The sequence below is a fragment of the Antennarius striatus genome, chromosome 4, assembly GCF_040054535.1.
Source record: "Antennarius striatus isolate MH-2024 chromosome 4, ASM4005453v1, whole genome shotgun sequence".
Classification (NCBI taxonomy): domain Eukaryota; kingdom Metazoa; phylum Chordata; class Actinopteri; order Lophiiformes; family Antennariidae; genus Antennarius; species Antennarius striatus.
In genome coordinates, this window is record NC_090779.1 from 20706889 (window position 1) to 20731576 (window position 24688).

The following is a 24688-nucleotide window of genomic DNA, read 5'->3' on the forward strand; positions in this document are numbered from 1 at the left end:
TTATTTGATGTAACAAAAAAGTCCACAGTGAGGAAATGTTTTATTTTAGTTGTGTTATCAACAGTGTGCAAAGTAATACATTACAAAAGACAAAGAAATTCCAACATGGTGGAATGATTTCTGTTAAGTGTCAGTTTCTCCCAAAAACAGGCAGAACTCCCCGTCAGACCCTCTCTGTAGCAGGAAAAACAATTGAACACGGAAAAATAGACATGATCTATTCTAAGCCTCTTTGACAAGAATTCATAACCATGAAGTTTTACAGCTTTTCCACTGAACTCCTACACATCTCACTTCTTTTTCTCACAGCATGAAAGCTTTTTTTTTTTTTTTTTTTTTTTTTTTAGAAAAAAGAAAAGAAAAAGCTGAGGTCAAATTCAAGCAAAACGTGAATTTTTTTTAGTGGAATGATTTTTGCCTCTTGCATGAATCGTTGCTTGTCTTTATACGACAGGGTGTGTGTGTGTGTGTGTGTGTGTATGTGTGTGTGTGTGTGTGAGAGAGAGAGAGTTAGGTGGATTGTGTTGCACTTATACTCCATAGGCCTCTTGTCAGTTAGCACGCCATGCGAGCAGACAAAGGCAACATTCTGTTTGGGGGTTTAATTTACCCAGGTGATGTCAGCCACGACACTGTGTAAAAGTATTTACAATTTTAATTGAAGTGTTTAGCTATTAAAAATAATTCTCTTGTATGAGTCTTGCCTGAGACACGCAAACGACGAGTCTGGCCTTTGCCTCATTTGCTCTACCTTAACAATGTTAGCATGTTGACATGAGGCATGCGCAACTATTCTGACATGGGGCAACATATTCCAGACTGGCTTAACAGCCTTACGTTTTACAATGGGAAAATATTTTCCACCATGAAAACACTGCCACTGGTCATAACGGGCACATTTCCTAAATGTCAGGTCTGCAGAATTTTATGATCAATTGGCTTTGTTCTCCATCAATTTTAACATATTGTTTGTGTGATTTTATATATATATATATATATATATATATATATATATATATATATATATATATATATATATATATATATATATAAACATATATATAGGACTAGTATAAAATCAATAATGGATTAAAAATATGACTTGTCCAGTCCAGAGATATTGGATTTACTGCAGCTGGAGTCTCATCAAAGATCTCTGAACAGATACATCGTCCTGTGAGCGTTTGCTGCTCGCGTTAACATGTGATTCACGCCTGAGGCCCACTGTCGTGGATCAAAGAAAGCTGGTTGATTTCTCACAATGCCACATGTGCACACAGGCCATTGGCACATACATGCAGATCCCAGGGGCCCCTACACCAATCCCCCCCAACCCCTTCAGTTTGACCATGCCTATCCCAAACAACATACCCCCCAAACATGTGCAAGGAATAGGTGGTCAGTGTGAAGTGAGGCTGTAGTACTCAGTGCATTGCTTGCAGCTGTTACAAAATAGACACTGTAGAGATGTAACATGACACCTACAAATGACCTCATTCAGTCTCAGCCAGTTAAAGTCAAAGCTGACACAATTTCCTTCAAGCTAGGCTTTCAGTAGGGTCTGTGATGGCTGCGAGGCAAAGTGCCAACAGCTTTTAACCCCAATAGCCCAGTTGGGAGAGGTAAGTGTGTAGTCGAGCGTGGGTTTTCACAGATTTTGACTCAGACACGGTGCATCAATAGATGAAACCGATACCATTCAAGCCCAACTGTTCAACTATAGGATGCATGGGTGTGTGTCTGTAAGTGAACGAGGCGTGGGAGGGAGTGCGAGAGGTGTACGTGTGTGGTACACAAAGATTTAAGTTTCTTTACAGCTGCCTTCTCCTACTGCAACAGCTTTCACTGAGAAAGTTGTCTTAAAAACAGCTGAACTAGTAAGCATCTTGGTCCAGCTGGCTGTTTATGCAGTAGTATATACAGATCTGTGGCGAGAACTATAGAAAAAGCAGGACCAGAGTAGTGATATTCAATCATCAAACCACTTGTTTTAGCTGATGAAATTCTGCATGGAGAACTAAATGTGTCTGTGCAAAATAATGAACAGTCTGCACATAGCAGGATTATAAAAACGACAACACAGGCAGTCACGGGAAGGTGTGCATTGTGGAATATTCTTGTGTGGATAAATACTGGAAAAATATCATGGTTTGAATGTTGACCATGTGTGAGCCCCTGGAGAAAACCATAAATATATACATAAGCCACACTCTTTCATACTCTCCTGGAGAAGCTTATCATGTCGTAATATGAGGAGTTACCGCCCCCTACAGGCTAGCAACAACCACAACAATAACAAGGTGTTACAACAGCAGTAGCTTGTTTGATCCAATAGGGGTCGCTGTTTACTCAGTTTAAAACTTCTTTCTTTATTAATTTTTTTTTTTTTTTTTTTTTTTAATTTTATATACTGGTTTGATCCCCGAAGGGAAATTAAGAACGCACACTCTAGCTACTGATTACAAACGCATGCATACATATTTGTGAGTACAGGCCCCTGTATCACACACACACACACAAAGGGGCCTGTAGGCATGCAGGGGAGGTAGAGTGGCAGGCAGCTCCTTCTTGGTGCGCCTCAAATGAGCAATTTGTAAAGGGGACGGCACCTTGCTCAAGGGTGCCTCGGCAGTGCTCCGGAGATGAGCTGACACCTCCCACTGTTAGCTCACCTCCGGGTATTTTTGGGGGGGCGGGAGCGGGAATCGAACCGCCGATCTTAAATCATAGGACGACCCGCTCTACCGCCCGCTTTTACCACTGAGCCACTGCCGCTCAGAATATAGAGTAATATTTATTCCAAATGTTATGTGATGTGAATATATTCAGTTGGCCTTTTTATATGTGGAGGGTTGAGGTTTTTAATTATGAATGCGTTTAATGCTGAAGTGTCAACATCATAGAACAATGTATTGAAGGATGTTGTGTGAAAAAAATAATAATTAGAATTAGAATTTAAGCATTTACGCAGATGCATAATCTGTTGAACACACTGTAGCTGCAAATTGTGCTGGAATGTTGGTGGTGTTGCCTCAAAGCAGACTGTGGTCTTCATGGTAAACATCGATCATTAGTGTCTTTTTATGAGGATTCTCTGTGCAGGTTTGTGATTTTCTGCTCAGTCATTAAAGATGTCTGATTTATCCTCACAGTAAGTAGGACGGAGAGGCTTTTTGTTAAAGTCCGTAGCATAACTGCGCTTTAGGGGAATTTGCTGTTGTGTTTTTTCTGAAATCCTTAGATTAGATTTTAGGTCGTCTGGCAAGGAATCAAAGCAGTTCTTGAGGGACCAAAGTATCTGTTTTTATTTAATGTACAAAGCGATCTCTGCGTAATGAACCCTGGAAAAGTGGCTTGTATAACAATTAGCCTTTTTCCAGCAGTCCCGCAACTTTTGTTGTGTCGTTTGGCGACCTAATTGACAAAACTGTTCAGCTCTTGGTGAAACTTTCAAGACTTAGAGGAAACTTACCTCATTCTTTGATTTGACATTCCAGTTTGATGAGTCATCTGGCTGCTGACGACTTCAGCTGTTTCCAGATCTGGAGTATGCATCTGCTTCAGTGGGAAATGGATTTAAAGGTATTTGCTGGGTTTATGTGCTTTAAGAGTGGAAGTCACGTTGTGAAAAAAGTGACCTGCGTCATTAACTGAATCCACATGGAGTGACAATGTGACATAAGCACCCAGCATTGACCTGCTTTTCTTTTAAGTCGGGCTTTACAAATAATTTTGGTCATTTCCATTGGCTCTGTGAGATGAGTCTGCACAGGTTCCCTCTGGGCTCTCCGGGTTCTTCCCACCAACAATAAATGCTACATAGGTGCAGGAACTAGGCTCTGAATTGACCACAGGTGCTGACATGATTGTGATTGGTTGTTTGTTTCTCCACGTGGTGACTTGTCCAGGAAGTAATGTCAGGGGGACGGACTCCAGCATCCCCCATGACCCTTCACAGGACGAGTGGTTACAGAAAATGATTGAGTGAATGAATCTCTTAAATAATTTCTGTGTGAAATCTTTAATGTTGCAACAACAGCCCATCTCTGTGAGGAAGTAATTAAAGTGATCAGAGCTAAATGTCAGGATGTTTTATCATCTCAGTATGCAAATGTTTCATCATTAGTGCAAAATATTAAGTACGGCTGAGGTTAATGGCTTGTCATTAGTAGCATGATGGTCAGAAGTATTTGTTGAATTTATGTTTTCCACCTGATGATGATTACCAAACAGATAACATGGGAACATTAATGTCTGCACCAAATTTCATGGTAATCAGGTCAACATCTGTTCAGATAAAAGTCAGGAACATTCCATCCCTGAATAATTACAGATCAACATTAACGTCCTTGGAGCAAGTAGTTAATACATTTAAAATGTAGTGATGTTTTTGTGCCTTTATAATGGGTATAAAATAAGCATAAGGTTGTGACTCAGCTGAAAAGCACTTTATTATTTTTTTACAGTGTTAGAGTAGTAGCAAGACAGAGTGTTGGTACGATTAGTAATCATACAGTAGCACCAAAATTAATCATTCATTTATTTTATACAAGCTACGTACGTACGGTATTGTACAAATGATTCTTAAAAACATCTTTGGATAAAGCAAAAAAGCACATTATTCCTCTAATCAGTACCAATGCCCATTCAGTACTTAGCACACTGTTTATAATTCAAGTATGAATATTAAAAATACACATATCATAAGTTACAAACATGAACGGTTATTACAAAACAAAAACCAAAAAAAAAAAAAAAAGGATTTAATTTCTACAAAATTTATGGCACATAGTGCATCAAGTATTATTTAACCTTCTGATACAGACCTCATAGAACAATTGACCTTCATAAAACATGATGGCCAAAGGTTTTCTAGCTGCTCATTGACTGTTTTCAGCCACTCTTTAAATCAAAAGAAGCTGCATTGTCAGAGTACATATATATATATTTGTATATAAAAAAAACTCTGTGTCTATCTTCTAACTTTGGTTAAAGCCTAACATCAGAGTACAAGCATGTTAGGTCGCTTCATAGTTGCAGTAGTGGTCACGGTGAAAGTCTTTAATGCTGAGTTAAGTATTACTTAAGGGCAGATTTTCTCATGCTGTGATTTATCTGATATATCTGGCAACCTTGCAGCTACATTTTCAGCTACATTACTGAGAGGACCTTTACATACATTACAGGCAGAACATACATCTGCTAAAGAGCTGAACGCCAGTGTCTTCCTTCCAAAATCAGAGGTAATTCCAGTAGTTAAAAAAAGCACCATTCAAAAGATCCTCATTACAGGTTAATGGTTAAACACTACAAATAATAAGGGTAATACCTTTTCAGCAAAAGAGACAGAGGACAAAAATCATTAGACAATGGCTTCTCCATTGGTAGTAGTCATTGTACCATAAAACACAGAGCGTATCTACAGTCATTACAGAATAAATATGGTCACACATAAATATATTACAACGCATATCTCAGAAGAGTATGGATGTCGTTGAGAGGTAGGGGTTGCAGGTACCTAAAATAGGCCCAATGGGGGGAGTGTGTGATGAGACACACCTGATACTGTGTCACGGTTTAACAGACAACGTGTTTATGAAGAAAAAAGCATCCTTAGTGTAAGATATCAGGTTTCTCACAGCTCTAGTTGAACTCTCTCTGTGTGATAGTCGTACTGTTGCTTTGTGAACTGTCTTTGCGGGTGTGAGTAGTTTTAACACATACCTGACGACAGGTAACAGCAGGGAGACAATGGAAAAACAAAATAATGAACACTAGAATGAGCTGTCGTTGCTCTCAAGATTCCTCGTGGTTTCCTAAAGTTTGACCTCTGACATAAGGCAGGTCTGGATATCAGTAATTGCTAACTAGTCTTAACTCGTAATATTTAGCACCATAGCTTCACTTTTTTGGGAAATATACTTATCTTTTCACTTTGTTGTAAAGAGGAACATGAGATTATATCTATATAGTTAATATCAAGATACTCAGTCAGCAGTCGGTTAGCGTATCTTGGCTTACAACCAGGAAATGGACTGCAGGAGCAGTCATCTCCTGGATCCAGTGAAGTCAGTGCACTCATTCAGGAAACAGTCCCCTAACGCCCATAAAACCACATTACTTTACGCTTTGGTGGACATCACATTAATTACTGAGCCTTAGAATAGCTGGATGATGGATTTTGTTGCCTTATAAAAGATCACACTGATGAAGTCAGTCTTAATGTAACTTTAAACCTCAAAGTAAATTATTTTTAAACCTCAAAAGTCAAACTATTTCATTAAAATTGTAAATAAATGCTAATAAATACTGTCTTATTTTACACATCGATCTACTGGCAGTCATGAAACCATCACTCACATGCTATTTCAATGTCCGGGACTACAATGGTTATTAGGATCCATACAGTACATAGACAAAGGCTAACTGCTAACTAAATGCTAACAGCATAGCAACAGATGTTAGTACCAAGGTACCATGGAAGGTAAAGAGATGGTTCCAGGTCCTTCTGAATGAAATTCTAAATACTTTTTTTTTTCTCCCTCAAAGAACGTCATATAATCCATTTAAATTATTGTTTGTTGCTGTAGTGAAGTATTTCATCCCTTTCTATGATACTAAAGAAATGGAAGACCGTCAGCAGACTGCTGCAGAAGAGTAATTTGTCTTCTGAAGCAGTCATGAGTTTGACTGTAACACAACAGACAAAAATGCAACAGACGTGTCAGAGAGAGCGACGTGGAGGAAGGGCCTGACGGTGGCCCCCTAGCTCTACACAGCACACTGTGTGTAGATAAGCTGCCGTTCACTAAGTGGGTGGAGGGGGGGGTGTTACAGCAGTGTGGTTTCTGTTTAATGCTCCTCCACCACACGCTGATGAATAAAGGGTCCAACAAATCATGACTATCGCTTTGTCCTCAGGGGAGATTTAAGGGTCTGGTCTCTCCTCGGCCCTCACTGGACTTGAAGGAGTAGGCCGTTGTGAGCCTGGGGAATGCACTTCCCACAGAAACCACCACAGCGACCGTAGATTCTCGTCCCATCCTACAGACAAACGCAAATGAGTCAGGAAAGAGTGGGCAAAGGCCATGTCCATTACGCAGAGAATGGAAACTGGAAAATGTCAGTGAGGATTCCTCTTCAGTGAATCAGACGGAAACACAACATGCAATTCAGATGACATTTCAGAGCAAACAATCTCATTCCAGTGACGGACATTGAGCTCGGTTTCTTCCCAGTAGAGCGACTATGCATTTGTAACATCATCACTTTTCATTTCGATTCCATTTCTCCAACATCCCCACAGCCTCTGTAATAAAAAGAGAAGATTATATGCATCCATTTATAGTTTCTTACCTCAGATCTGTGGACTTTGACAGATACGTAGTTGCCCTGAGAGGTCCACTTGGTGGCCTCATCCACTTTGAGACCGGTGCCAACCAGATTAATGCTGAACTGGCCCTGCAGGAACACATCAGACTGAGTTATGTCTGAGCAGATATTTAACTGGGAAGGCAGAGCTCTTTTATATTTGCAGAAAATGTCTGTGGCAATAACTGCAGAAGGAGAACAGAGCACTATGTGGTAAGCACCTCCTGTAGAGCAATAAAGTAGTTGGAAGTTATTGCGTGGGTCGAGGACGTATTCCCTGCAGGTCCAGGGCCTGGTAGCAGAGATTGTATTTGTTTCATTACCATGGTTCAGTCTACCAGATTATTAGAAGTCATGTTTACCCTGCCAAGCAGGTTTGATTTATCTGTTTTGGAAGATAAGATACACAAGAAGAGTTTCCATTCTAAGCCTTGGGAGGGTGCATCATCAATTGAGGGCAAAGCACCTTAATGGTGGATGCACACATTTTCACTTTCATTTATTTCATTTAGACTGGGTGGGAAAAAAAGATGATGCATCTTCTTCTTTTCTTTTTTTTCCAAACTGACGTGTAACTATGGAGACATAAATATAAATATCATGCTACATTTTATTTGGATGTAGTTCTAATAGTTTTAGAGATATATGTAGACAGTTTAAGTTTTATTTTAGACATTATAGTGTGAGCTCACAGTATTCCACCCACCTGTGGACACCTGGCTGCGCTGTAACAATCTCCCGCCGTGGCAAAGTGGACAGGTCGGCCCAGAAGAGTTTGGGAATACTGGAGGTCTGTGACTGGTAACCAGCAAAGACACAAATCTTGAGTCTTAATGTGCAACGGCAGAAGTAAACAGAGAGAAGACAGCTGCTCTAAGGTAAACAACCACACACAGCATTAACAACTACAGTTTGTGCAACTAGACTGGGTTTGTGTCACATCATCACATGCTTGAGATTCAGAGTTGAATGCTGTGCTTATCCTTGATCTTTCTGATTATTAAAACTACTGATCAAACCCACTGAATTCATTTGTTTTATACTGAGAAAAAAAAAAAATCAGTTAAAAGAAATCACAAGAAGACGTTACCGGAGAGTCGTGAGTAAAGTAGTATGAATAACATCCATAATAAGCGCCTTTCTCCATAAAATAATGACGACATTCAAAAGATGCTTCCCTTCATATTGAACCCATTACGCCCCTCCCCCAGCTTTCTTAAACACGCCTGAGAGTCAAATTAATACCATTCAGAGGGAGGGTGGGAACATGTGCGGTCAGACCAGACAAAGAGGACAGGAGGATGACTGTGTGGGTTCAAATCCAACTTCTCCTCAACATACAGTACATGATCACACGCACGCACACACACACACACACACACACACAAAGATCCACATATTCTAATGAAAGTCATACATAGAGCGCGGGAATGTGGATGTGACTTAAGTCGTGAGCAGAGAAATATGGCTTGTGTGTGTGTGTGTGTGTGTGTGTGTGTGTGTGTGTGTGTGTGTGTGTGTGTGTGTGTGTGTGTGTGTGTGTGTGTGTGTGTGTGTGTCAATCTGTGAATTTGTGACTGTGCTTGCACACAAGTAAGAGTAAATGTTTGACATTTATGCTGCGGCACGCATGGGTGATTGCACTTGTACGTCACAACTTGTGTGTTCTTGCCAGAATAAGATGTACAAAGCTGCATCACATTATGTGTGTGTGTGCTGCTCGTCTGTGCTGCACGTCTGCGCCCTATCTGCAGTCATACATTCCTTCATTCTCGCTCACATGTTTGTGCTGCCATTCCAAGTTCCGAGTCCTCATCTAGAGATGTGAATGTGGGGCAGTGAAAGGTCGTTAATTTGATTTTTGAAGGGAGAGAGTGCGGGTGAAGCAGCACACACTACGTTTGGACAGCTTTTGGGACGAGGCGTCAGAGATGAGATGTCAGAAGCAGGGGTCAAAGCAACACTTAATGTGTGGTCCCAAGGCAATCACACGGTAATTACGTACTAATTATCCTCAGGGAGTTCAGGTCCAGGCGAACTTTGTGGAAGACCGTGTATCCTGCCGGCGAGTAGTCGTTCCTGCAGTCGCAGTCCTGCCTCCGGCTGCCGTTATACGGACACTCAAAGGGGTTCATCAACCTGTTTTTATGAAGACAATATTGATATTTTAGAGAAAAACGAAGGGATCTGCAACCAACACATTTCATACATGTGGTGCAATACAGCTGAGCTATGACTCATCACACCTGTGCCCATACACCTCAGAGTAGTTGTCCGTCTGACCACTGTGCAGGGTAATGTACTCCTTTGGGAAATCAGTCTGCATCTCGGCGCAGTAAATCTGAGGCGAAACACATTGAGACGACAGATGAGAGTCTGCGGAGGGGATGGATAGTGGGGGGAGGGTGCAGATTGACTCACGATGTGTGAATTCTGACACACACACACACACATACAAACCTGTAGGATGCGGGACTTGACTTTGAGATAGTACTCCCCATCAATCGTCACCCCCTGTCTCACCTGCACCTCCCGACAGGAAGTGAATAACTGGCCTGGTAGGAGAAATTTGAATGGAATTTTTCAAGGAAAATAAAATAAAAAGGTCACATTTTTTGGGGTTTTCAGACAAAGTGGAAAAAGTACAGTGGAATGTCACACCATGACGATAAGCCCTGTGGGGATACCAACAGTATTAGCATTCATGCAGTTAATAGAGTATTTAGATAAAGTCCTCAAAATATAACATCCAGTCTTTTCTGAAAAATCACATACGTTTTGTCATCCTTTGCCTCTTTTATTTAGGGAGGAGGGTGTAGTGGATCCTTTGCTAACTGTACAAAGTTTGTTGTTTTTACACATACTAATATTTATCTTCATGTTGTGCACCTGGAACATTTCGGAGGTTGGAAATTTCAAGCGGGTAATTCTGCTTTTTAGACTGGAAATCTGCCTTCTGGTGAATGTATTTATGCAATTTATAAATATGACATCAACAAATGCCAGAAATATTGCACAAGTCAATAAATCAAACACTACCAGTAGGTTAAAATCATAACCTGGCTCTCATTTAATAAAATTAGCCGGTTTCAAACGTTTGTGTTGCCTCCTCTGTGCTGCGGAGCTGCCATCACGCTGATTAGCTGATTAGCATTAATACTTGACCAGAGTACTGGCCGTCACTCGAGCATATCGTTTTAATTTCGGCAGTTCCTGACTTGGCAGAAGCCACGTTGGGAATGAACAGCCCAATGCACTAGTACTGAAACATCACAAACGTGACGGGGAAAACCTTCAGACTTTGGCGTGCTGCCGGTTTTTTTTCAGCAAGTTGACAAAGGACGGTGTCTCTGCTCCGGCACACACCCCAACGGCATCTACATAGACTGTCTATATCGTGCTTTGGAGGCAACTAATGATTGTCTATTTATTGTTTAACTAACAATCACTGCAAAAGGCCTGAAACAGAGGCCGACACCTCGTGTTCAACAGCAAGAAGTTGAGCTGCAAGAAACACCATCAGATATGGCGTTGGCTGCCACGTACACAGCACAGTCAGTTAGATAAGATAGATATGATAAATAAGATTGATTAGATAGACAGACAGACATACATGGATCAGAAAGTCTGTAAAACATTGCTGTTTTTCTGAGTTTTGCACTTAAGAAGCAAAAAATAGATTCCTGGGTGTCTGGAGTAACGGGGGTGAAGGAGTCTGACTCACATTCTATGTCCTGACATGCAGCTTGAGACTCAGGTCTTTCTGACGGATGGCAGTGTTCAGACGGCTGGCCTTGAGCGGTCACACACTCCACACCACGCTCCATCACTCCTGCCCCACAGGTCTGTGAGCACTATTTCACACACAAAGGTATTCAGCTTCACGCTGCCACAAATCCACAAATGAAAAGTAACAGTAGAGCAATAAAATGCACGTCAAAGAGGTTTGTCAGAAGATTTCTGAGAATGCCACAAGCCGTTTCTGGTTCACCTTGCTCCACAGGCCAGCTTTCCAGTAGGAACCGTGCAGGCAGTCCCTGAGGAGACACGTCCTGGTGTGAGGAGGGTGAGGCTCTGGGCAATGGGTACTAATAGAGGACTGGGCTGCAGGATATGTGTGAGACGATGGCATGATGGAGCAGGAGACTATTCGCTGCTGGTATCCCACACCACAGGTAGCAGAACACTGAAAAACACGCAGATACACAAACTGGTATTAACTGACATTGGATAGAATGAATTATTGAATTTTAGACATTTTTCCGTTTTGAAAGGTAAGCCTATTGAAATCTAAATCATAGATCATGTGGGGCAGTTTGTTGAATAGGCAGAAGTTTTATTTCTTGTTAATTAAAGAAATGCAATTACATCCATCAGTGATCAGTGAAAGCTTCTTCTTCCATCTTTGTGACAGTGAATTTTATTTTTGCTTTTTTTATAAGCTGCATTTTGTGCATGACAAAGCTATCTCTCTGCTGTTCTTCCTACCTGTGACCACTGGCCTGTGGTCCACATGTAGCGGCACGGAGCTCCTGTACAGGCCTGATGGGATGGCGGCTGAGATGCTGTCGTACAGTAATCATCTGGGACGGGTATCATATCTGGACCCATGCATCCCACCTTCCGGCTCCTCACACCTTCCCCACAGGTCGAATTACACTGAAATCAGTCATGAGTGAAAAGGAGTTGGCAGAGGGGGGGCAGTGTTGTTCCTTCAGCAACAGCATCACTGACATCTTCTGCTCCTGCTTGGACACTCCTTATTATGTTCAGGTTTTCACAAGAAGGGAAAAGTGAATGTTGTGTGGCGGTGATACTACTAGGTCTTAAGGAACGCAGTTAAATGTGGCTTAAACTCAGAATCAAGGAATAGGTTATTGGAGTATTTAAATATAATAGTAAGAAATGTAGTAAACAGTTTGCTGTGTGGATCTGATTTCATATCTTAGGTTCTCCTGAGATCCAACAGTACTTAAGAGCCCAACAGTAAAAGAAATGAACCTGCAAGTTCTCGAGGCAACGCGGACAGGAATCTGAGCAGTGCAAACATTCCTGAAGCAGGAGGATACTATGTCCCTACATGGTGCCCCTCTTTTTATGCTTTGCTTTCGAGGACAAAGCACAGGACGTTAAAGAAAGCTGGGCAGAAAAAAAAAAGAAAAAAAGTCTGCTAGCGTGACACGGAGCGGCAATATTCCGCAGGACAAAAGAAAAGGATGACGGCCAACGCGACTTTGAGGTTTGACATGATCTACTGGCTGATAGTTATCAACAAAGGCCTCACGACTGACGCAAGAGTATCTGCAGGTCTTCTTTTTAATGGTGCAGGGAGAGATATAAAGACCAAAGATGTGAGCCCATAAAAGCTTTATAGAGATAGCTAAACATCTGTTCATTTGCCTATCGCTGGGAGACCAAGGGGAGGAAGGGAGGGATGTTGTGGAGAGAAAGACTGAGTGTGTGCTTACTTTGTCCCATTTACCAGCCACCCAACTGTAATGTGTGCATTCTGCAGTTTGGCACGGCCGGACAAGAGCCGGACGACGGTCGGCTTCGCACAGATCCTCCCGGACCCGTCCGGTGCCCTTTAGTCTGCAGTAAACATCTCGAGCCTGAACTCCGACCCCACAGGTGACAGAACACTAGCAAAAGAGGCACAGGACACATACATGATGCTCCAACCATTGACATCACACTTGATTTTTCAGTTTTATCGTCATAGAGGGTACAACTCAAACATTCAAAAAGTCACCCCAACATCATTGTCTGAAGTTATATCAGGTTGGGAATTAGATATGATCTTTTTTTTTTTAGTGTTATAAAATCTTTTAATAATAATACCATGAAAAGAAGAAAGCGTGTTTTAGTTTCTGATGCTGTGAATTTTAAATCGTAATCTAATTCTGTTGATTCACTTTAATTGAACTGAAGTTTTGGGATTTGAAATGACTTGACAGAGAGGTCACATCAACAAGACGTCCATTAAAGGGAATCCCAGTTATTAGATATCATCTCAACATGAAGTCCAAAAAAAACCCCAAACTCTTCAAAGATTACTGCAAACAAGAAAATGATACTATTTGTGCTACAGCATTGTAGAAGAACTGACTCAGTCATAAGAAGGGATTTCATTTCTAATAAACTCAAGTTGTCATTTCACAGAATCAGTTTAATGAAGCAAAGTTTTCAACTGTGTCTTTCTCTTTTCATGGTTTCCATGTTCACAAACAATTCCCTCAAAAAAAAAAATAAATCCAAAGCCAGTTTGTTGCTTCTTTTTGCGCCGTACCTCTGGGGTCGCACGAAGGTCTATCTCAAGCATCTCTTTGATGTGCTTTCAGAAGCATACCTGCATACTAAAGGAAGCTCTCTCTAAGGCCCGAGCTGATCAGCCTGATTTCTCTCCGGCTGTCCTACAGACCTCAAAGAACAGCCTCAGCCCTCAGCCGTTTCACACAGTCAGAAAATCTGCACATTATACAGCCAGTGTCAGATTTCCAGAAAACTTCCAGATGTATTTTTGTTGTTCATGTCTCGCTGCATTCGTGTGTTATTGTTGCTCTGTGGCTGAATGTGAGGGGTCAAATCCTTTTGGTTTGGAAGGAGAACAAAAAGGAAATCTGACTTTCAAATTAAAAAAAAAAAAATTTTGCTCTTTTAAAATCCTACAATGCAGTTAAATAGAACCTGTCGCTTAAGCGATTTTAGTCTCTGTTAACTGCTAAAACAAAGGAAACCAGGTTTTATATTCATTTATTAAGGTAGTGAGGAAATAATGGAACTATTTTATGGTTTCAGTTTTTTAAGAGACTGTTGGTTTTTTTTCATTTAGCTTTAGAGCACAGCCTGGGAAGGGACATGGAGGACAATAAACTTGGAAAATAGGATGCATTATTTTCAAACCCATCTAGGATCAGGTCAATTTATGTCTGGGTCAACAGGAGATACGAATCTGAGGATGAAAATAAGGAACTTTGGGTAAACACTTGACGAGGGAGCAGAATATGATATGTGATCAACGTTATTCTGAGTGAACCTCACCAGCAGTGACGTCTAAACAGAATTTCCTTTACAGTGTATACAAATTACAATTAACCTTATTACAGGAAACCATATGCAAGTACAATAACCATAACTACGTGTTTGGCACTAATGCAAAAGTAAATATTTTTTTTCTTTTTCTTCCTCTGTATGTCCCTTCCCAGTCTCCATAGTTTAGCCATATCCAACTGTGCATAAGATTTTAGATTTTCTACCAAGTAGCAAAATACTCACTCTAAAATAATACATAGTAATTTCATTTCATTGGTGCTCGACATAGCCCTGAAAAACAGAATTTGATGTGTTTCTTCAAAAATAGTCAATTCTACTGCAGAGAATCCACAAAGTTGTTTTTTTTTAAACATTTGTTTACTTATTAGCAACTCCATTACATTCCCTATAAGCCAAGACATGAGATCTATCTGAAGAAACAACAGAAACACATTGTTTTAGAATTCTTATAAAACCTTCAAACAACTGCTAAACATAATACAATGAAAATATGTGTTTTCAATAAAACAGCCAAAATCAGAGAAGTGATTCCAATGTCTTTGGCTCAAGAGTCAGTTGTCACCCCTCAGCTCCCCGAACCTGTTGGCCCTTACCACCCCCGGGTGACGGGGAGCTCCGAGGGGTGCCGGAGTTGTCACATCCATGGAAATTAAGCCATAAAACATGCTGAGGATTTCATGGTTGCTGGTGGTATGTGGAGGAAGATGATTGCTTCCAGACACCAGTGAGGGAGAGAGTAAGAAGGAGGGAGGATACCTCAAAGAATGGGGAGTGGCAGGAGTCTTGCATAGGGAGGCTCCATGGATCCTTTGGGATTTAATGGTTTCTTGGGAATGGGGGGGGGGTGCATTGGTTTTAAAACAGGAGATGAAGTTTTTAAAAAAATATTTTTGAAAAGATTTTCATTTCATCCAGAAAGTATCGGTAACTTTACTTCTTCTGGTTTCAGTAAATAAATTATGAAATCCAATACCAAAAACCAGTACCCACACCTGCCCAGAGCCAATCAGCAGACAGAAATAAAATTTAGCATTTAGCATCTTAAAACTCCAGATTTCCCCTCCAGGAGTTAGTGAGGTCAAATCGGAGGTGAAAAAATAAAAGCTCTGTAATGGATGAAAGAAAATTCATCCTATTGACTCAAAAGCTTTTGCTAAGCTATTGCTAATCTGCTATCAAGTTAGCAATAGTAACACAAAACGTAGTTTCAAAGTTGCACTGAAGAGGCAAACGCTTAAAAAAAAAAAAAGTTTTATCGCGCTTTTTTTGTGCTTGTTCTACAAGAGAATCTGACACAGAAATGACAAAGAGTGCAACCATGTATTTTTCCTTTCAGTCTGCTCTGAGACGTGATAAATATGATTTCGGAATACTTTCCTCCCTGCAGGAAATCAATGTGCCTTTGAGCCAAAAACTGAGCTACAACTCCTCTTAGCGGCATATATCATGGCTTTGTTGTTGGCTCCACACAGACTGGTACCTCCACCCCCCGACTGACTCTTCTAGGGGTTACTGTTTGCATTGCCAGTGTCTGGTTGCGCTACTTTGAAAAAGTACAGAAACCAGCAGCAGTCCAGGGTGTGCGTCATTCTTAAAATCAATCAGCTAAACTCTTGATCTTTCACATTTTTTTTCCTCTTTACAATTCGTTAGGGTTGCTATTTCAAATGGATGGTTTTAGATAACATGAGCTGTGATTGGACGGATGCTCTGTGCGCACGTGTCTGATATGTCACAGTATTTTTTGCCTCTGACAGCAGTTGCCTGGAGGAGATAGAGGACAAGAGGAGACAGGAAGATGAGCAAACGTACCTCCTTCCACCTGTTGGACTTCCATCCAGGGCATCCCTGCGCCCGACAGGCCTTCTTGGTACGGGGTGGGGGCAGGTGACTGCAGTGCTCTTCCTCCACTTCAGTTTGGTTCAGAGACACACAAGCTATCTCCCGGTGCTTGATTCCCCGGCCACAACTAACAGAACACTGAAGAAAGGAGGGGAGACAAGGAGGGATGTTGGATGGAGAAGGATGGAGAAGATAAGGGATATTAAGTCTTGCTGAAAACAGGAACTCTCAACGTTTACATCAGGGCAATTCTAAAAAAGAGTTATAGAGGTATTAAGACTAAAAGTTGCAGGCGAAGTTTCCTTCTTATTAGAATCACCAAAACCATCAGAGGGATTTGGTGCTCGGCTTCCAGTCAGAATCCAAATGCCAAAGTCTGCTTTATATTCTTTCAGTTACTTTTCCTCTAATTGGAACAATTTGTGTACCTCAACACAAGGCCCTGGTATACCTGGATACAGTTCATGTCCAAGTCAAATCACCCTTGATAAATTCAACCAAACAACTTCAATTGAATCCTTTTTGGTCAAATGCACGCCATTTCTGATTGGTTGTAAATGGCAGAAGACGACAAGACGGCCACCTGGTTTGAGGGAGTCTAGAAATGCTAAAGAAAAGCTGCAGAGATGAAGAAGGTAATGTAATGAACATAAAACCAGACAAAAACTAAAAAGACCTCCGCCTGAGGTTGTGAGGTTGGTCTCGATGAAGCCAGACAGCAATTAGGCTGCCTGCTGCTATTTCTGCTTGACCAGCGAGCGCCCTCATACAAAGCCACTCCAAAAATGGGGTGCTGGAATCAAATTCACAAGATAAAGAGCGTTACATTTTGTCTTGGTGCATTTTCCAGTCCAGATAATCAACATAATATTGCATTGTTCTCTAATTATGATCTCAGAATGTTGCGTAACGCCAAACCTGGTTTGTTTTTCCAATGTGCTCCTACTGATCTCTCTACAAATAGTTAGCCGTGGTCATTCGGAGCCCTGAAATCCAAACGTCTTGAGGTTGTTGGGGGTTTTTTTTGGTTGTTTTTTTTATATTTCACTCTTAGTTTGGTGAAGTTTTAGTTCCAGCCTCCTCAACTGTTTTTTTTCTGGAGAGTGGTGCAGGCTGTGGTTGACACTGCACACATATGCATCATACACATTGTAATTACCGAGGCATTTTAAACACAGGGCTGACTCAGCTGATGGAGAACATCAAAGTTGAGGGGAGGACGGTGGTGGGGGGTGGACAGAACCGAACGACTCATCCCTGAACACGGCAGATTCACGAAGCTCGAATCACTCGTTCAGTCATGACAACAGCACTCCCTCCACCTTAGACAAGAGCAGAGACAGGCAAACACGTTGAAAAGGATGGGGGTTGGGGGGGGGGGTGATGAGGCCGAGGGTTAGCCCCTCCTTACTGCAGTAAAAGCAAGAGGAAAAAAAAAAAAAGAGAAGGGGGGGGAAAAGAGAGGAAGAAAGGAAATCGCAGCCATACGGGCTGCGCTACCCCGAGACGTGTCTTCGTTTTAACGGTGGGAGAAAAGACGCTACATGGCGACCTGCTTCCTCCCTCCACCCCCGCCAACTTCATCTGTCAGCCATTAGTTAATTAGGATTGGTCACACGGGGGGAGCAGAGAGCGGGGCAGAGCCGGTGGGACTGGAGGACAAGCCTCACCTTTGAGAGCAAGAAGAGGGCAAAGGACTCTGGGACCTTTGCTTCATGGAGCCACAGCTGGGCGGCTTCACTCACCAGCACCCACTCAGGTAAGACGACTCCACTTATCACTTATTTCCATCCGATACCGGAGTGACAAGTTTATGTCTCTGTATTTAAAAAACAAAAAAAACAAAACTATATCGCCTCAGTTTGGAGAGAGTTGTTTGCAAAGAGTTTTAGTTTTTTGTACATACGCCTGTGTCACGTTCTTGTCGTCGGTGTTTCTCTGAGGTGTTGCTGATGAGTTTTGAACGCATGTGAACTTTCAACATGGAAAGAGAGCAGCTCCTTTGAGAAAAACATATAAATCAAAGTGTCTCCTGGGTGGGGGGAAACACTCCCCGGGACAGATTTGCCCTCACACGTTGTCCCAGCAATTAATTTCACATGATCAGGTGGGTTAAGTCTAGAATAATCCGGTGGGGTTCATCCAGGGATAATGTGGATTACTATAAAATGGAGGGACTTGCCCGGTTTAGATTTGGTACAAAGCTGAAAATCTGCCAAGCAAAACAGCTTTTGTGGGGTTCCCCCCCCCCTGAAAGCTCTCCCTGAAGCTCATATTAATTCTTTTATTTAATGGTTCCCAAGTGACATTCTTGATATGACAGCTCTGGAACAAATCACGTAATTTATCGCTCAGTCAGAAACCAGTAAAATAACGCTGAGAGTTTTGAGTATAGATGTTTAATTTAGATTAAATTACAACCTGATAAACTGATTGCATTCAGATTATTTCTTACCACATGATCAGAACCGTCTCAGAAGCTTCGTTTGAGCATTGATGTCTTTTACGTAGGACCTGCAGGCGTCAGGGGGTTCAGCTTCCACACGACCCCACCCACCGCCTTACCGTGAACAGGTAAGCTCATGGAAACTCCCCCCCCCCCCCCCCATCCAAGAAAAACTGAATCAGAGTTTGAATATCTGTCACCCAGCCAACATGGTAATCGCAGCATCTAACACCTCAGGGGGACGAGGTGAATTCCCAAAGAACCAACAAAAAAACCTTGGCTCAGATCAAAATCGCGTTGTGTGTACAGATGAATTTATTTGATCACTGAACACTACAGCCTTGAGCGACACAGGAAAATGTTTATTACTATAAGAGCTGTAATTACACCTTAAAAGTCTGGTGACAAAATAGGAATTAGTGGTTTGAAAACAATGTTTTATGAAGAGGCTTAGAAGTCCCTACTGTAGCATCTTCATATGGGATTTCATGTCAGATTTCACCACATCAGTGAAAAAGATTTCTGCTTGACATGCTTTTTTGTTGGTTTTTTTTAACTACTATAATGTTTTACATAACAATAAAACAGTTTTTACTGTGGGGCAAAATCTGCCAACAGAACAGCCAAGGCATTGAAATACTATGACAGTTTCTCAGATGAGGTTAACACTCGCTAAAAGGTAGTTTTTTTGTTGTTTTTTTCTGTTCCATATATTTAGCAATTCATAGTAAGAATTTTGCATAATGTGGAAGCCAAGATCGAATTCCGATCGCATTGCAGCAAGTTTGCACTACCAGCGGATGTAATACCAAAGCATATGGTAACTGTAGTTCCGTTGACTCTTCAAAGGAGCTCAGCTCTGACCCCGGAGCAAGAACAAACTTGCATGTGCAGACTGAGAAGGGAGTGTAGAATTATAAGCAAGGCTCCATCTTGTCAAGGCTGTGAGATACAGAATCTCCGGTTATATACGCTCGTGTAAAACATCCAAATCCAGCAAATGACAAAGCAGTGATATAGCTGGGAACGCCGTGAATCTGGCATCGTCGTGTTATTTGTTATAGTTTTATCAGTATCGCCGTGTTCTTTGGAGCGTAAGCTAAGCTGTAAATCACAGAACGAGAGGGAGCGAGATAAAGGATCGCAGGACATTCAGGCTGTTTAACTGTTCTGGGTTTTGTTTTGCAGGGAGGTTTCAGAGACAGAAAACAACACATGTTGACAACATGGGAACAGCTGGTAAGCGTGGCGTCACGGGGCAGAGGAATGTCAAGACTCATAGATCTTTTTATCCATCCAGCTAAAATAGACACCCGAGACTTTTTTTTTTTTTGGAACCGCACAAAGGCAGGGAAGGGAGTTTTCTATCCAAACCGTTTCACGCTGACCACAGCTTGACATGGTTTGGATGTAAAACTGGACGCATGACCAATCTCACCACAAAAACAGACTTTGAGATGCGGGAAAGTTATGATAAATATATGTACATGCAAAATATAGATTTAATAATGTCAATTTCACCATAATATTGAACTTACTACGGGACCGATAGGATGTGTGAATTACTTCCTGCTCGCAGTCAGCTAGGTTCTGATTGGTTGAACTTAAACAGCATTTTGCAGTTACATGTCAAACATTTTACTTTAAAGCAGTTAAATAAACAAGCAGCTGAGTAGGAATATACAATTTCTTCAACATGGTTTCCTTTTTAAGTCAACACCACTCAGAAAAGATACACGGAGCAGCCATAAGTCAAAACCAAACGACAAAACACTCGACTTTATCCGTCCGTTTCAACATTCCACTGGGAGCTGTTTCCATCACTACTGAGTACTGTTGTACTGAGACATCCAAAACTCGGCCACAGATGTGGAAAGTGAGGATTGAATAAAGGTAGAGCAATTTAAATTCTTGATGAAAGAATTTAAAAAATATATGACCAGCTAAAAAGTAATAAAGTAGTGACTTTTGACCTAGAGCATTCACATCTATTCTTTATCCTGTTATGTTTTACACAGTTGGCTTTATCATCTGTAAAATCCCAAGTGGTTTGTGTGTACAGGGAAGATCCTGACTGCCAGAAAAAAAGACAAAATCAAGCAGCAGAAATAAAGTAATAGAATAATGCTGAGAGGAAATGACAAGTATATCCAAATTGTTGTGTCTCCCCTCCCGTTGGGAAAATTTTTCAATGTCCAATTGCAGGAAATTTAAAAAATTGTTTCACGCATCCACAAATAATCAAGAACATAAAAAGGCTTCCCTGAATAAAAAGTTTAACTAGCAGCAGTAAAATAAAAGTACAGCCCAAATATGCTGAAAGAGGATTTCTTGTTTGAATATCATCTTTTATGAGCCAGATCAGTGAAGTTCAAGTGCACGAATAACGATTTGTGCGCTGGGTTGAATGTCTTCACATCTGTGGACCAACTGTCTTGTTAACGTAGATCGATGAACTATTAAAACCAGACCCGAAACGTAACTAAATCATTGGTAAAGTACAGCACCGATTCCCACAATTCAACACCAGTAAAAGGTGATTCTTCACCCGTCTGGAATGCAGCTAAAACTTTGCGCATTCGTGTAATGTGGAGTCACATTGAAGGACAATTAGCTCCTTGTTACTTAAAGTGGCCTTGAACACTACGTCTATCACTGTCTTTACCAAGGAGAGAGGGGGAATCTCTCTGACACACGTCAAGCCTCACAAACTCCATTACACTCCATCAACTGGATAGCACCGACAAGCCCCGACAGGACCAGGCCCCACGGAGTCTGATGCGGTAGCCTCACGTGACACAAATAAACACGGTCGACGGGGCGAAGAAGTGACTCCTAGAGGCTTAAAAGCATTCTATAAAATTTGCCCGATGATTTGAGGAAAAGCAGGCGCTCTCTCCCTTCTCGTGTCAAAGCGAGGCCATGCACCCCAGCATTCATTGAACTGGGTAGACCAACCTAAATGCTTCCAGATTTTCACACCCTGTCTCCTCTCATTTCACCTCATTGCATTCACCCCTAACCCACCTTGGATCGCCCTTGAAACAACATCTATGCCCATCTCCTAATTTTATCCGAAGCCAATCGGGCTCAGACACAGCAGTTTCAGATGGAGCTTCAACAGGAACCACATTCGTATCTCAATGATCATATAACTGCTCTCCCAGCAGCGTAAATTGTGAAATTATCAAAGATCTTTGTTACGGAGTGTCTTTGTGATAGAATTTATCTTCATAGTACCCATCTGTTTGGCCCTAAAAGGGACGGCCAATCCTGAACGATGTGCTGTGATCCAAATATTCTAATCATTTGATAACATCTGACTCCATCTGTTGTTGTTTTTTTTTAGTACCCCCAACCCCACCTTTGTTTTTTGTGTGCCAAAAATCTGTGGCCCATACTGTTTGACTTTTAACCAGCAAATCATCATCTTAATTATTTTGTTTTCTCTCAAAGGCCAGAATGAAATGTTATCTCCTGACTCAGATTTAAACCGAGGCCACGACTAGAGCCGTGCCTACGAGGACCCGAGGAGACGGGGAGGGGAGGGGCGTCCAACCACCGCGTCTCAGTCGCTCACACCCAACTGGCATATGGGCAGGATCATGAAACACAAGCCAATGATGTCACGACCGACTGACCCCAGGGTGACAGGTTTGTCGAATGTTTTGCCCACTAGCCTCAGGCCAAAGTAAAGTATGTCTACGTTGTGCATGTGGATTTCATTTGAAGCAGCGTGATTACTTCACAAACGCTCATCTGCGATCCCGTTCCATGGGAAACCAGCTCTCCACAGGAAACGGTATGTTTTTGTAAGCAGCAAACAAGAATAAATTACTGAAATGGAGCCTCGGTTACTAATTTATCACACACAGTCTTATTGATGCCCCTCGCACACATTTAACAAGTTCATTGCTTTACAAGTAATCACCATTAGCTAATGATATTTTCATTCCTGGTAGTTAATGTTGAACTATGTGACTTCCAATCCTACATTTGTGCAATAAATGTGATAATTGTCTTGTGTCTTTCTTTCTTTCTGTTGATATGGCAAATGTGTTTTGATGACCTGCATCTGGAAAATGCGAGCAGCTTTTGAAACGAGTGATTTAGAGTTTCTGTCACTACAATTTTGGAAATGATCCCCGGGAGAAAACTGGAGAGACAATAATTTAGGAGAGATAAACTGATGATTTCATTATCTTAAAATACTTGCAATGTTTCCCTTCTGTCATTGAAGGCCATCATTAGTTGAAAATTCATGAATATAGTCAAGATGGTGATAAACCATCATGAATAAAGACTTTACGTTTATTTCCAGGAATGTAGTCTTCCTTTGAATCATGGAAAGAATAATCCTGCAAGATAATAAATCTGTTTCACTGCATCCACAGTGATTTTAAAAAGTATGAAATTCTAGACTGATTTACTTATAATGTTTTGTGGTTATGCGTTCATTTCTATAGCACAAAAAGCCATGACTGGATTTGATTAAAAAAAAATCTTTGGCCAGAAGGAATGATTGGTTAGATTTTGGTGGTGATCCAGATCATCTGGATATGGAACGTATTTTATAAGGTTCTCTACAATCGCGCCATGGGGTCAGTTTTTACATTTTTACTTCTAACTTAACTCTAATGCTCCAGACTCGCGGCTAAAATAAAATCATGATTGAAACCAATTCAGTTTAGAGTCCATTCCGATGTATCTTCAAAGAAATTCGTAAGTCCAAGTCCAGTTTTCAGTTGTATTGTGGGGGTCGATGTAATAAATACATATTTAAGGGTTACTTCCATCAGAAGAGGCCGTTACAAGGTAAGATGTCTGCTGAAGCCAGGTGAAATACTTTGATAATATCACGTTATAAATGTTGACCCAGATAATTTTAATCTAGTCTTCCTTTAATTTATTATATATGAACTGCTAAATGTTAACTGCATGAGCTGCAACTGATAAATTACAACTTTCCTGTAGTATTTTTAAGATGAAGGCTTACTGGAGGATACCTCCTGATCTTAATTCTCACCCAGGTAATATATACTTTAAACAAATTTAAAGTAATTCAAACTATCCTTTCTGTACATACTAGTCTTTCAGGTTTTGATTTTGGGACCTCCTCGACTGAACAACCGTTGCCAGCAGGAATCAATAACAATTATTGTTGTAGTAAAAGTAGTCCTCCGGCAGTCGCCTGCCAAATGCATTACAGAGAGCTCCATTAATGCAATGGTAAACACATGTGCCACCCAGCAGTGGAGTTTGATTTGGACTGTGGATGTTTTCTCCAGGGAGATTAGAGAATAAAATGCTAAAATGTATGAAAGGAAACGGCCTGCAGTGTTTTTACACTACATTATGCAGAGGTATGTAAAGTACAACAGATACTTTAGAAACTGCATGTCCCAGAAGACCTTATTATAATAAGGATTACTGCAAAAGGCCTCGTAACACAACCGAGTCAATGGAGGGTCAAATACCAAAATTTAACATCAGATCTACGGAGAATTAATTCTATGAGCCGTTTACACTGACTCATGACTCACCGGCACACTGCTATCATTGCTACCACTGTTACTGCATGCTAGTTACTGTACATATACAACTGTACAGGGAAAGATAGTTATATGTGTTTTAACAATGTGTTCCTCATATAAAGCAATAAACTCTAATTAGCACTATTTCCTAACCTACAGTGTCTTATTTTCTCTAATCGTCTCTATGTTGAGAGATGTTTTCGACAAATAAGTATAAATTGTGCTCTTTCTCATATATTCTTCTTCTCCTTTTGGCTTTTCCCTTCAGGGATCGCCATAGCGAATCAGTTGCATCCAATCCTATCTTCTGCATCCTCTTCTCTCACACCAACTACCTTCATGTCCTCTTTCACTAAATCCATAAACCTCCTCTTTGGTCTTCCTCTAGGCCTCCTGCCTGGCAGTTCAAAACTCAGCATCCTCATATAAAAGGATGATAAGT

General features: G+C 41.2%; 1 protein-coding gene and 1 long non-coding RNA gene across 4 annotated transcripts in view; one reads left to right on the forward strand and one right to left on the reverse strand.

The window, feature by feature from the left end:
- Positions 1-4173: 4173 nt before the first annotated feature.
- LOC137593623 (A disintegrin and metalloproteinase with thrombospondin motifs 20) overlaps positions 4174-24688 on the reverse strand; it is a 75322-nt gene continuing 54807 nt past the window's right edge. Inside the window, exons 29-39 of one of the 2 annotated variants that reach the window (XM_068312508.1) lie at positions 16237-16404; positions 12840-13013; positions 11860-12030; positions 11363-11557; positions 11096-11225; positions 9832-9926; positions 9618-9712; positions 9377-9510; positions 8078-8169; positions 7357-7461; positions 4174-7044 (exon numbers count right to left, since the gene is read on the reverse strand). In XM_068312508.1, the coding sequence (XP_068168609.1) occupies positions 6955-7044; positions 7357-7461; positions 8078-8169; positions 9377-9510; positions 9618-9712; positions 9832-9926; positions 11096-11225; positions 11363-11557; positions 11860-12030; positions 12840-13013; positions 16237-16404 (1449 nt within the window). In that variant the 3' untranslated portion in view covers positions 4174-6954. The remainder of the gene's footprint in view (positions 7045-7356; positions 7462-8077; positions 8170-9376; positions 9511-9617; positions 9713-9831; positions 9927-11095; positions 11226-11362; positions 11558-11859; positions 12031-12839; positions 13014-16236; positions 16405-24688) is intronic. The other variant, XM_068312509.1, reaches the window with a different exon arrangement.
- On the forward strand, positions 17721-24381 carry LOC137594554 (uncharacterized). Of its 2 annotated transcripts, none has more exons than XR_011035264.1 (4): positions 17721-18025; positions 18778-18840; positions 19901-19951; positions 22169-24381. It is a non-coding gene; the product is annotated as an uncharacterized lncRNA (long non-coding RNA). The 2 variants fall into 2 exon arrangements; XR_011035265.1 differs by having other exon boundaries at positions 22199-24381.